Below are 13,310 nucleotides of genomic sequence, written 5' to 3' on the forward strand. Positions count from 1 at the left end.
TGCTCGTGTTTGAACACAACGAAAACTTGTGTCGAATGCCCTATAATTAAAACCAATGCGTTGAACAAAGGTGGCAGACGCTACTCTAATCGACGTCTTCAAATTGATAGGTTGATAATAGGGCGAAAATAGGCTCATTATCATAACATCTAAGTAATCTTCTCAATGCAGTATGGTCCCAAAGGCGTATTTAGGAAGAAAACACTTCTGGTGCCTAAACCGTTTGATTTAGCTTCATGATGTCTTTGGATAACTTTTTCGGTATTTTGTTAGTGAATTTTTGGTATTAGTGAAATTAGGTTGGAAGGTTGGTGTTTGTTTTTAGGGAATTCAAAGGTTGCATCCAAGGCGATCGATTTACCAACTACGCTATGTTCCTCCCCCTCATCGACATCTGCACTTCGTTCATAAGCATCAATATAATAAAGAATTTTTTGAAAACGTCGAAATGCTCGTGTTTGAACACAACGAAAACTTGTGTCGAATGCCCTATAATTAAAACCAATGCGTTGAACAAAGGTGGCAGACGCTACTCTAATCGACGTCTTCAAATTGATAGGTTGATAATAGGGCGAAAATAGGCTCATTATCATAACATCTAAGTAATCTTCTCAATGCAGTATGGTCCCAAAGGCGTATTTAGGAAGAAAACACTTCTGGTGCCTAAACCGTTTGATTTAGCTTCATGATGTCTTTGGATAACTTTTTCGGTATTTTGTTAGTGAATTTTTGGTATTAGTGAAATTAGGTTGGAAGGTTGGTGTTTGTTTTTAGGGAATTCAAAGGATCAACTTTTTAGAACTATAAAATTAACCTAGGCAAAGTACCACAAAGATACAAAACAATTAAATTAAAGCAACTTTGCTGAATAAACTAGATGTCTATCTCTAATGGATTATGTTTTATACTTTTTAAAAATTTCGGTTTTTATATTATCTCTTCGTGTGTTCATTTTTCGTTAACACTTCATCCTAGAGACTTTTAGAACTGCAATTGACACATATTTTTGCCGTAGCAAATCGGTTTCTATTTTGTTTGGACAGCTACAAGTGATTTTCTTAGCAAAAACGGTTTTCTAATCTAAATTTTTTTCAAAGATTGCAAATAGATTTTCAATCTGTCAATACCACTTTAAAAATTGAAATTTTCTTAGTTATGTGTGAAAAAACTGCAAGAGCAATATTTCTTTATAAAGATAAATTATTTTTAAAATAGTTATGTTTTTCAATCAAAATTGTTCAAAACTTTTCAAATCGAAAGGATACCAACTTAGTTATTTCAGCAAAACATGCAAAGTTCTAAAAGTTTTACAAACAAATTAATTTTTAATGGTCACACTTATATCGTTCAATCTCTTAGAGTAATCTCAAATAAGGGACAGTCAATTTTTGTGATAATGCTGAATGTCACCGTCTATTCGATTGAATGTGATATTTTTGCCTTTCTCATATAGAAAGGATATGCAATCACTCTAAAAATCGTCAATCTAAACCCGGCCCGGAGGGCCGAGTGTCACATGCCATTCGACTCAGTTCGTCGAGATCGGAAAATGTCTCTGTGTGTGTATGTATGTGTGTATGTGGAAAAAAATGTCACCTCTGTTTCTCAGAGGTGGCAGGACCGATTTGCACAAACTTAGTCTCAAATGAAAGGTACAACCTTCCCATCGGCTGCTATTGAATTTTTATTGCTTGGATTTCCAGTTCCAGAGTTACGGGTTGAAGAGTGCGACCACACAGCAAATTCCCATATAAACCGAAATGAAAAATTCTCAAAGGAGGGAGTAAGGAAAAATTTCAAAATCGAATTTGCATTTTTGATGCCAAATGACTTAAAAGCATGAAACGTCGAGATTTGATGAAATCTCGAAAAAAAATGTTTTGAAGAAAATTGACTTTTTGGACTTTGGCACATTTTTGCCTTTCTCATATAGAAAGGTTATGCAATCACTCTAAAAATCGTCAACTTAATCCCAGGGGGCCAATTTTTTTTGACCTATAAAGGCTTAGGTACGAGTATGCAATAATGCAATAGTACTTTAAAATTAAAACTAGTTCAAAATTTATTTACAAGTTGGAAATTTTCCAGAGTCTGGACCCTTCGGATTTTCTCTTTGATCCGCCGCTGGTTTCAAGCGATGTTTCATACATAGTACCTCAAGATCTTGGCTGTTGATCCATTGTACATGTGTAAATCGTACTGAATATGTAATATACATTTCCATCATTGTATTGAACATAACCAGCCATGAAAGACCGACTGTCTCTGGTAGCAGTGGTATACTTTCATCTCAGCCATTGGTACGACTTATTTGAAAGCTTCGTTTGTAATCGCAGAAGAGGAGATGGATTCTAAGGACTCAATACATAACACTTACTACGATAAAAACCTGGTCCAGCTAAAGTTTATACCATATACGCATAATGTCACTTTGAAACTGTCAGCAGCCCTTATGAAACCCCCATGAAACCGATCGACCACAAAATTCGACCATCGTAGATTCGAACGAAACTTTGCAGTTGTGTTCGGTTTATAAATCTCCAAGTTTTTCTCTGGCAATTGCAATATTTTGATACAAGAGCAATTTTTCAAAAGAGTGCAGACGTTTCTGCGTGCATTACTTCAAAATTTTGTTTATTCGATTACTGTATTTCAAACTGCAAAACTAGTTATAGGGAATGAACACTTCTGCATATAAAATACACTGAAAAAATGCAGCATTTTTCACAAAAACAAAAATGTATTTTAAAAATTAAAGCTGAAAAAACCCATTTTCTAATTTTTTTTATATTTGGCATCAAAAATCTAAAGAGAAAAGAAACATTTAGAATGTGAATGATGGAGAAGCTTATCGGTAAAAAAGTTTTTCTAGCGATAACTTTATACATGATTTTAAATTAAATACTACTTGACATACAAAACTGTAATTTTTATTAGAGAATATGATTCTAATTATCATTTCAAATCAAAATGCATTTAAATCTTCCAATAGTTGTCGCGATGTTTGGAATTTTGCTCCAATAAAAACAATTAATTCGTATAATTAGGCCCTTTTTAAAAGATTCTCAATTATAAGATGTTGTCAATCTAATATTTATCAATTTAAAGACGCAAAAAATCTGTGTATTTGGATCATGGAGAAGCGTTCAGTAAAAAACGTTTTTCTGACGACAATTTTTGAGTTATGTTTTAAATTCATAGGGGGACCCGGGGCTATTGAGACCGTGGGGTTGTTCGGATCCCCCCCCCCCCCCCCCAGGTTTCTCTGACAATCGTAAGACTTTCTAAATATTGTACATATTCGTGGAACCGCTATTCTAAAACATTAATTTTCACAGCTGAATCTAATTCTTTGGTATTTTAGAAAGGAGATACAACGTCTTTTATTTTTGTTGCCATTAAGCAACAATTATAAATATGAAAAAACAACAAGTAAGTGTTGTGAAAAGTTCGAGGCTCCTATTTTATGGAATGATTTTTGTTTGGGTGAAAACACAGATATTTTCAACGCGCTCACCACTTTTGTGTGAAATAAGCGTTCAGCGGTTTGCGGCTACGTACACGATTGCACGCGTCACAGCAAAGACAATACATGATTCGCCCATCGGCAGCTGTGACTAACCAGATTAAGTTTTAGTAACGCAATTTATAATTTTTTTGCTTTTTAAAGAGTTTGTTCAATAAATATTTTATAGGTAAACATATTTCCATTGTAAAAAAAAATGATGGTCTGAATCGCCCCTACAGTTGAAAAGGATGGAAAAACTTAGTTTTAGCTGTGGTTTCAAACTAAAATTTATGTGACCTTTGACCGATAAATTCTTTCATTGCTTTCCACCTAAAAGGGCGATTTTCTTGGGTAGGTCCGAATAGTTCCGGGCTCCCCTACACACAGAAAAAAATATTGGTAAAAGTAAGAGCGTTCCGTTCTTAGCAAAAACAATCAACGCTAACTATTAGGTCGAAAGTAAAACTTAAATTAATCAAGAATAATAATCAAAGTAAAAGTTTTCCTTTTAAGAAAATGAAGAATAGTACTCAAAACAAAAGTTTTATTTTTAAACTAAGAACATGCGTTGGTTGTTTTTGCTAAGAGTAAAAAACTCTTATTTTTACCAACATTTTTTTGTGTGTACTGTTTGTAGTCAAAAATACAATTTTGTTATTGAATATGATTCTAAGAGCCATTTCAAATTTAAATTCTCATAATAATTTTTTTTTGAAAAGTGGAAGCTCTAGAGATATTTTAAATTTTGACTTAACAATACAATTGTTTTGTTTTATTACGATCTTCTCATAAGTTTTTCGAATTTTTCATCAACAACAATAAGTTTTCCAAAAGGCCCATAAAATTTCCTTTCCCTTTGACATCAAGGTGATATTGTAAACCATTTGAAAGCTATACGTTATAGAATTATAGTGTCTTCGGCAAAGTTGATGCTTAGTATCTAGGCCTTGATGTGGTTGCAGTAGAGTAGTTCGAAACTCGGCCGCTAGAGCGGCGCTTCACCTAACTTTCTAATCAGGCATGATAGAAGGATGGTGTCTTCGAAGAAGTTTTAGGTAATGCTATTCTAAGCAATTCTTCCGTAGGTCCTTACAATACAGGTCCAAAAAGTTTTAAAACTGCGCCATTTTTGAAAAATGATTTCAATAGTTGATTTTAACCCATAACTCACTCAGCTTCAGTCCAATAGTAGAATAGTATCTTTATTCTACATAGGGTGATGTGCCTATTATGGCAGTAGGGCCTATTGTAACCCTATTTCGTACCCCTTGGTTTCGACCCAAGCATATGAGATAATGACACTATCGATTTGGCTAAAACAGGTGAGAAAAAATAAGCTATAGTTATATTCTTTATTTGTTGTGCACATATGTATTTAGAACTATCCTCTAAATCCAACTTTTAATTAAAACAAAATCACCTTATTGAAATATCTACTAATCCGCCGCACTCACGTAGTGAACCGAAACTGGATGCAACGGCGCTTAGCAAAATAAACACTTACGAGCCAGCATTTACCACCTCATATCTCGTTATTCCGGCACAAATATACTAAACATTGCATTGATACATACCTTTATTTTAGCTGGAGAATCTTTTTACGATAATTTCACTTTAAAATCACTCGTCAAACACTAGAGTAGGTCTAGTGTTATAATAGGATAAAACTAAATACGGGGGTTCCTATTATTGGCATGTTTTGCTGATACACTACCACAATCAAAACCAACTTTTTGCATCCATCATACAGAAAAGAATCATACAGAAAAGAATCAGTGCGGCCAAACCAAAACATGAACTTTTTTTTTTATTCAAATCGTTTATTTGATAAGGCACGTTGCGTTAGCTTAAAGGTGCCAATTTTGTTTTGTTTTACATTTTAAATTGCTTAAAACTAGGGGATTACATATTGATTTTTTTAAAAATGAAACTAATGCGATTTTATAGCTATCTTATATATCTACACAAGGGGATAATATTGTTTTCGTAAGATTAGGGGGGTCATTTAGTTTTTGTGGCAATATGGTTTGACATTTTTATCAGTGAGATTATTGGAGCAAATAATGTTTAATTAAGGGGGACAATTTTTTACGACTAACTTAAAACTAGGCATAACTAGAGGGCATGATTGAATTTTGTAAAGATTCGTAATTATAGTTATTTTTGTGGGTAGTAGAGTTGGGCAATTTCAACGAGATTATATAATATAATAGTTAAAACTAGAAGAGACAAGAAGAGCTAAATGCTTCGTGATGATATTGGGGGGGGGGGGGGGGGTAGGGGTGTTACTTCTGGGTATAAGAGTCAGGGGAGGGAGGGTAGACAAAGATGGCAGGGAGAGAAAATTATTTCAGTTTCAGGCATCGTGAGATCAACGGATGGATTACAAACTCGGGTGACCTTCATCAGGGGAATCATGTACTGGGACGCCGGGTGGTCCTCCTCAAGATGGCAGGGGTTTTTTCCAGACGATTTCGTAGTACGGCTCAGATGTGGATCGGCTACATTTCGAGTTAAGCGTGTTATGTTCGTGCCGTAGGTCCCGTGTTTGTTGGCTCATTCGATACAGATGGTTTGATACAGGTGGAAGAGCGTTCTGAGAATGATAAGGAGATAACAAGGGGCAGTTAGACTTGTATATTGATGGTTTACACAAAGGTGTATATAAGGGACATATAGAGAACGTCGCGGCTTGCCAGCACATCTCGAACCGGGACGTTGGTTGGTCTTCCTCGGGCCCGCAGGGTATCCATTAGCCGAGACCTAGCGGAACTGTACTCGGTGCACGCCCAGACAATGTGCTCGATGTCGTGATAGCCGTCGCCACAAGCGCAGATACCACTATCCACGAGCCCAATACGCCGGAGATGTGCATCCAGCGTGTAATGGTTTGCCATGAGTCGGGACATCACACGAATGAAGTCACGACCCACATCCATCCCCTTGAACCAAGGTTTCGTCGATACCTTAGGGATTATCGAATGTAGCCACCTTCCCAGCTCTCCACTGCTCCACGAAGTTTGCCAACTTTCGAGGGTTCTCTGATGAGTAATACTGAAAAATTCGCTGAAGCAAATTGGTCTTTCGTAAACGTCTCCTTCTAAGGCACCCACCTTAGCTAAGGAGTCTGCCTTCTCATTGCCCGGAATGGAGCAATGAGAAGGGACCCATACCAAGGTAATCTGGAAAGAGTTGTGAGATAAAGCACTCAGTAGCTCCCGTATTTTCCCCAAAAAATACGAGGAGTGCTTGCCTTGTTTCATCGAGCGAATAGCGTCAATGGAACTGAGGCTATCCGAAACGATGAAGTAATGGTCTGCGGGTAATGTTTCAATGACTCCAAGGGTATACTGAATGGCAGCTAGTTCTGCGGCGTAAACTGAAGCAGGGTCACTGAGTTTGTAGGAGGCGGTGAACTTTTGATTGAAAATACCGAAGCCAGTGGATCCTTCGAGGTTTGATCCGTCAGTATAAAACATCTTAGAACAGTCGACTTCTCGGAATTTATTATAAAAAATGTTTGGAACCACTTGTGGGCGTATGTGGTCCGGAATTCCACTAATCTCGTCTTTCATGGATGTGTCGAAGAAAACAGTAGATTCAGAAGTATTTATGAAATGCACACGGTTGGGATTGTAAGAAGAAGGGTTAATATTCTGCGCCATGTAGTCAAAGTACAGGGACATGAAACGGGTCTGAGAATTGAGCTCAACAAGCCTTTCGAAATTTTCAATCACGACCGGGTTCAAGATATCGCATCGAATGAGCAATCGATATGAGAGTTCCCAAAATCGATTTTTCAACGGGAGAACGCCCGACAGCACTTCGAGACTCATCGTATGGGTCGACTGCATGCACCCTAAGGCGATACGCAAACAACGATACTGAATTCTTTCGAGTTTGATGAAATGTATGTTCGCGACGGAGCGAAAGCAGAAGCATCCGTATTCCATTACCGACAGTATCGTTGTTTGATACAACCTAATTAGGTCTCCTGGGTGGGTACCCCACCATGTTCCGGTTATTGTACGAAAAAAGTTGATCCTTTGTTGGCATTTTTGTTTCAGATACCGAATATGGCATCGCCAAGTACCTTTTGAGTCGAACCAGACCCCTAGATATTTTACTGTGAAGACCTGAGCGATAGTTTGACCCATTAATAGAAGCTGTAGTTGTGCTGGTTCACGCTTCCTTGAAAATACAACTAGCTCAGTTTTCTCCGTGGAGAATTCGATACCCAGCTTAATAGCCCAAGCAGACAAATTGTCCAGGGTATTCTGTAATGGTCCTTGTAGATCGACAGCTTTGGGTCCAGTAACAGACACCACGCCATCGTCTGCAAGTTGCCTTAACGTGCAGGAATTGTCAAGACATTCATCAATGTCGTTGACATAGAAATTGTATAAAAGGGGGCTTAGACATGAGCCCTGGGGAAGGCCCATGTAGCTAAATTGTGATGTCGATAAGTCACCATGCGAAAAATGCATGTGCTTTTCCGACAACAAGTTTAGTAAAAAGTTGTTTAAAGTCGCTGAAAGACCATGCTGGTGCAGCTTCTCTGAAAGAATGTTGATCGAAACTAAATCAAAAGCCCCCTTAATATCTAGGAACACTGATGCCATCTGCTCTTTGCTAGCATAGGCCATTTGAATTTCAGTTGAGAGCAACGCAAGACAATCGTTCGTCCCTTTGCCTTTGCGAAAGCCAAATTGTGTATCTGACAGTAAGCCATTTGCTTCGACCCAATTGTCGAGGCGGGATAGGATCATTTTCTCGAACAACTTCCGGATACAGGATAGCATTGCGATCGGACGGTACGAATTGTGGTCGGAGGCTGGTTTTCCTGGTTTTTGGATGGCGATGACCTTCACTTGTCTCCAATCGAGTGGGACAATGTTAGCCTCGAGAAACTTATTAAATAAGTTCAACAAGCGTCTCTTGGCAGAGTCAGGCAGATTCTTCAACAAGTTGAATTTGATTCTGTCTGGCCCCGGAGCTTTATTGTTACACGACAAGAGAGCAAGTGAGAACTCCACCATCGAAAAAGGTGTTTCGTTCGCGCTATCGTGAGGAGACGCGGCGCGGTAAATCTTCTGTGCCGGGGCGGAATCCGGACAAACCTTCTTGGCGAAATCGAATATACAACGGTTTGAATATTCCACGCTCTCATTAGTACTGTTTCGATTTCGCATACGTCGGGCTGTTCCCCAAAGAGTGCTCATCGATGTTTCTCTCGTTAATCCGTCGACGAACCGGCGCCAATAATCGCGTTTTTTGGCTTTCATCAAACTCTTCATTCGCTTGTCTAACGTCGCGTACTGTCGAAAACTGGCGGGTAACCCGTCGTTCCGGAAGGTCTTAAACGCGGCGGCCTTCTCTGCGTACACGTCTGAGCACTCTTTATCCCACCAGGGATTGGGAGAACGTTTTTGTATGTTCGCGCCGGGTACTGGCCTAGTCTGAGCTTGATTCGCGCTGTCGAGAATCAAGCCAGCCAAAAAGCTGTACTCTTCCTCCGGAGGAAGTTCTTGGGTAGATTCGATGTTGTCGGATATCGCGGCAGCATAGCTCTTCCAATCGATATTTCGTGTGAGGTCATACGAAATATTGATTGATTTCAATGGCCTTGAACCGTTATTGATTGAGACTACAATCGGCAGATGGTCGCTGCCGTGGGGATCAGGAATTACCTTCCACGTGCAATTTAACCGCAGCGATGTTGAGCAAAGGGACAAGTCTAAGGCGCTCGGGCGCGCTGGAGGAGCAGGAATCCGTGTCATTTCACCCGTGTTTAAAATTGTCAAATTGAAGTTATCGCAAAGATCCTGAATTAAGGAAGACCGGTTATCATCATAGAGGCAACCCCATGCTGTACCGTGAGAGTTAAAGTCTCCTAAAACTAGTCGCGGTGCTGGCAGGGATTCTAAGATGTCTTGTAGCCGTCGGTGCCCAACCGCGGTGTTGGGGGGAATATATATGGAAGCTATGCAAAGGCTTTTGCCTTTGGTTGTTACTTGACAAGCGACAACTTCAATACCTGTTATCGAGGGAAGGTTAATTCTGTAGAAGGAATAGCACTTTTTGATCCCCAAAAGCACTCCTCCATAGGGGGTGTCTCGATCCAGGCGAATAATATTAAAGTCGTGGAAGTTGAGTTCTATGTCGGAAGTTAACCAAGTTTCACATAATGCAAATGCATCGCAACTCAAATTATTTATTAAAATTTTGAAGGAATCGATTTTCGGGATGATACTTCTGCAATTCCACTGTAGAACAGTGATCAAATCCGTGACCTCGTTCGATGAGTTAGCCATCGAAGGATACAATCGCTGAGAGGAGGGGCCATTTAGCAGTCAACTGCTTCAAAAATGTTCTCACTGTAGGGAGAAAAGCTAACATAAGACTTTTAATAGGATCAGTAATATTGAAAGTTTTTATTATCCAGTCCACTATGTCCGAGAGTTTTATAATTCCAGTGCTGTGATTACTCTCGAACTGAAACAAAGGAACACTTGGGATTTTTGATGTTCCTGGAAGTGCTGGGAACTCCTTCTCTGAGCTTAATCCTCCGAGACCAGGAGCTAATTGCTTCGGTTTGGTTGCAACACTTCCAATAGATGTGATTTTCGGAGCCCCCTCAAGGGACACCTTCTGGCCTTTACAAGGAACTTTACGAGAGGAAGTGTTCCTCCTCTTCCTATAAATTCTAGGCACCCTAGTAGATGTTCCCTCTTGTGGGTTACCAGCCTCGCCCTCGTCAGGAGGCAAGTGAGTATAGATGTTTGCTGAGGATGGTGGCGTAGCATTCTTTAACATTTCTGCGAAAGAATGTTTGGATCGTCCCGCAAGGGAACGTTTCAGTTTATCCCCGCGTAGTTTGTACGCGGGACATGCCGAGATATCATGCAGACTCTCCGCACAGTAAGGACACTTTTCGGCTTGCCTACTGCACGAATCATCTAGATGATTCTCCCCGCATTTTCCACAGCGGGCCTTATTGCTACAATGGGTGGCTGTGTGACCCAGTTGTTTACACTTTGTGCAATTCATGACCCGCGGCACAAACAGACGCACAGGCAGACGAACCTTGTGCAAGAGGACGAAATTTGGCAAAGCGGTACCAGCGAAGGTCACCCGATAAGAGTTTGATTGGGGGTACGTTTTTGAACCATCCCCCGCAACTACTACTGAGTGCAAACGTTTGCACTCAAGTATTTTAACTGGCTGAAGTAAGCGGTCTCTGAATCGGCCAACCCCGTACTTCAGCAGATCCTCGCACGTCAAACTCTCATCGGTTACGACGCCTTCGGATTGTACTCTTACAGCCGGAATATACACGTTATAATCCCGCGTAAAGTGCTCACAGCAAGCAATATCGTTTGCCTGCTTTGAGTTGGCTAGCAACACCCTTATCTTGTCCGAGCGGACCTTTGAAATTTCGGTCACAGCCGAGAACCGTTCCGTCAGGTCTCTAGAAATCTGAAGAAGATTCAGTGATTTAGTCTTGGGCCGAAAGAAGACCACAAATGGACCAGTTGAGAGTTCTGGATAGCATTTGGGCCGGGGGGGAGCCTTAGAAGTTGAACCCGATTCAACTTCCATTTGACCATCCGGAGAGGGAACCATAGAAAACGTCAACGCACGGGGTCAGCGCCCGCGCAGACGGAAGAAAGCAATAAATGTGTTACAAAAGACAAAAACCACTTAGCTTTAAACTGGTGTCCAACGACGAACCGATCCAGCTTATACAGCTGGCTATTGTTTAATCCTCACACGCGAACAAAAGACTGAGGACCGAACCGAACTGGCAAAATAACCTTGAATGCGGATTAAAACTATTCTTTATCGCCTCACACAGCACTACGGACTAGAAAAAACAACCTCTGTCTCGATGGAGAGCTCGAAAACGAATGAAAAAACATGAACTTGTAAATATAATGTAATGCGATTTCAGGTATAAGTAATCAATTATTTCAAGTTATTCAACTAATTGTTGATTGCAGATATTTTATTTTCATCTGCACATACAATTCGGATCGAGAGAAAGCAATGTGTAATATGAAACTTGTCATTCCAGTAACAATGACCGTCGCATGGTTATTTCCTGCGTGCGCAATTCTGGGTGCTCTTCTACTAACAGCTGATGAGTTTCATTGATGTGCGTGATGTTTACGTTTGTTTTGATCGGCTGAAAAAAGCGGAATGATTCGTTTTACAAATCACACGTTGGCGTCCATGATCTGGATATCTAGTTAGAATCGACGCAAATGGAATATGAGGCATTGCGTTTCAACTAGATTGTTTTTCGATGAGGTGGAAATTGGCACACCCATGAGGCGATAATTGAATCGTTGAGGTGGAAATAGATGCACAGAATGGAACATTTATTTTCATTTATGCTGAAAATTGAGGCAATTCTGCTAAATAAGCATTATATAGATGTTTAAGAAACAGTACACTGATACTTTATTCTGAGAAAGGTTATAGATAATATGGCTTCTTTTAAAAGTGTTCAACAAATAGTGCGACCCTCTCCCTAATGGTGCCAAAATAGGCTCATCACCCTATTTCCTCTTCATATTCGAGAATAATTCACTACTTAAACCAGTAAGTTGAAAAATCCTATTTTCTAAAAGAATTTATAAAAAAGAAAAAAAAAAGCATTTTTTTTTTCTATAGCTACACCCCGCCCAATTTTTGTTTGGAGTAGCATCTTTGGATTTGCTAACAACATTAAACTAACACATATTGGCTTGCGGTATCTCATATACAACACTCAAAATGTAAAATACATTTAAAAAAAATTGCTTACCATTTCATACGGAACTATCCTCAAGCGATTACAATTAAGTTTTTGCTCAAACTTTTTATTAAAAAAATTATCCTCACTTAAAAAAGTTAGTGCAAATAAACATCCTTTGAGATCCACGCGCATTATTTGCTTTTCTTTTGCCCCTCGCTGTAAAGTTAAACAATAAGCTTTGTGGATATTTAGATTGGCAACAACTCTTACTGTCACGTGAAAAATCAGGTCTTGGATGTGATATTATAAAGCTTAAATTAAGCAATCGTAATAATGCTAAAACATCAGTATGTTTTTTCGTCGTCTTTATTTCTAGCACTAAAACATAGTTCAGTTTGATGTTGAGATTGAAAAGACACTTACACTATCGGGGCTTTCTCATCAGAATGGCCAACAAACAAACGAGGTGACGAAATCGATTTATATTATTAAAACACAAGAAATGTGCGTAATTAAAACTTTAATTGCGATTAAACAAAAAAAATCAATGCACCTTAATCTAAAATATTGTGTCAAATACACGTGATTTCGTTTTACTTGAATATAAACTGTCTCGTAAAATCTTAGGTTACTTAATCCGAAAATGGTCTTTATGTGAAGTTTATTTCAACTCTGAGAAGTCCAAATTTCAATTGATCAGTAGGTTGTAGCAGTTGGTTTTATTTGAAAGAATATAGAATGAAATAAGCAATTTAAGTACATTTTAACGTAACAAATTTTTGGTAGCTGAAAAAGAGGAAGCTTAGTAAAAAATCGCAACTCTTCTACTTTTACTTTACTTTATTTTTGTTGCAAACTATGACGCAGATGGAGAGGATCTTTTATGTTTGGTTTGAATGTTAGCGTATCGTTTATAGTCTATTTACACGTGGTACAATCGGAACATATAGATGCAATCACTTCTTCAGCTTTTCCCTGTGAAAGAAAAATAAAATTGGAATAAATTAGATGCATAATAAGTGCATATGTTCATGGTAGGTTGACCAAAAAGCTCGCTCG

The 13,310-nt window shown here is 39.0% G+C and overlaps 1 protein-coding gene across 2 annotated transcripts in view; it reads right to left on the reverse strand.

Moving 5' to 3' along the window:
- Nucleotides 1-12,599: 12,599 nt before the first annotated feature.
- LOC131681761 (uncharacterized) overlaps nucleotides 12,600-13,310 on the reverse strand; it is a 168,707-nt gene continuing 167,996 nt past the window's right edge. Inside the window, exons 9-10 of one of the 2 annotated variants that reach the window (XR_009303978.1) lie at nucleotides 13,091-13,226; nucleotides 12,600-13,037 (exon numbers count right to left, since the gene is read on the reverse strand). Coding sequence is in view for 1 of the 2 variants with exons in the window: in XM_058962791.1 (XP_058818774.1) it covers nucleotides 13,208-13,226 (19 nt within the window). In the remaining variant the exon portion in view is untranslated. Of the gene's footprint in view, nucleotides 13,227-13,310 lie in introns of both variants that reach the window. The other variant, XM_058962791.1, reaches the window with a different exon arrangement.

Source organism: Topomyia yanbarensis, chromosome 2, assembly GCF_030247195.1.
Source record: "Topomyia yanbarensis strain Yona2022 chromosome 2, ASM3024719v1, whole genome shotgun sequence".
NCBI lineage: Eukaryota > Metazoa > Arthropoda > Insecta > Diptera > Culicidae > Topomyia > Topomyia yanbarensis.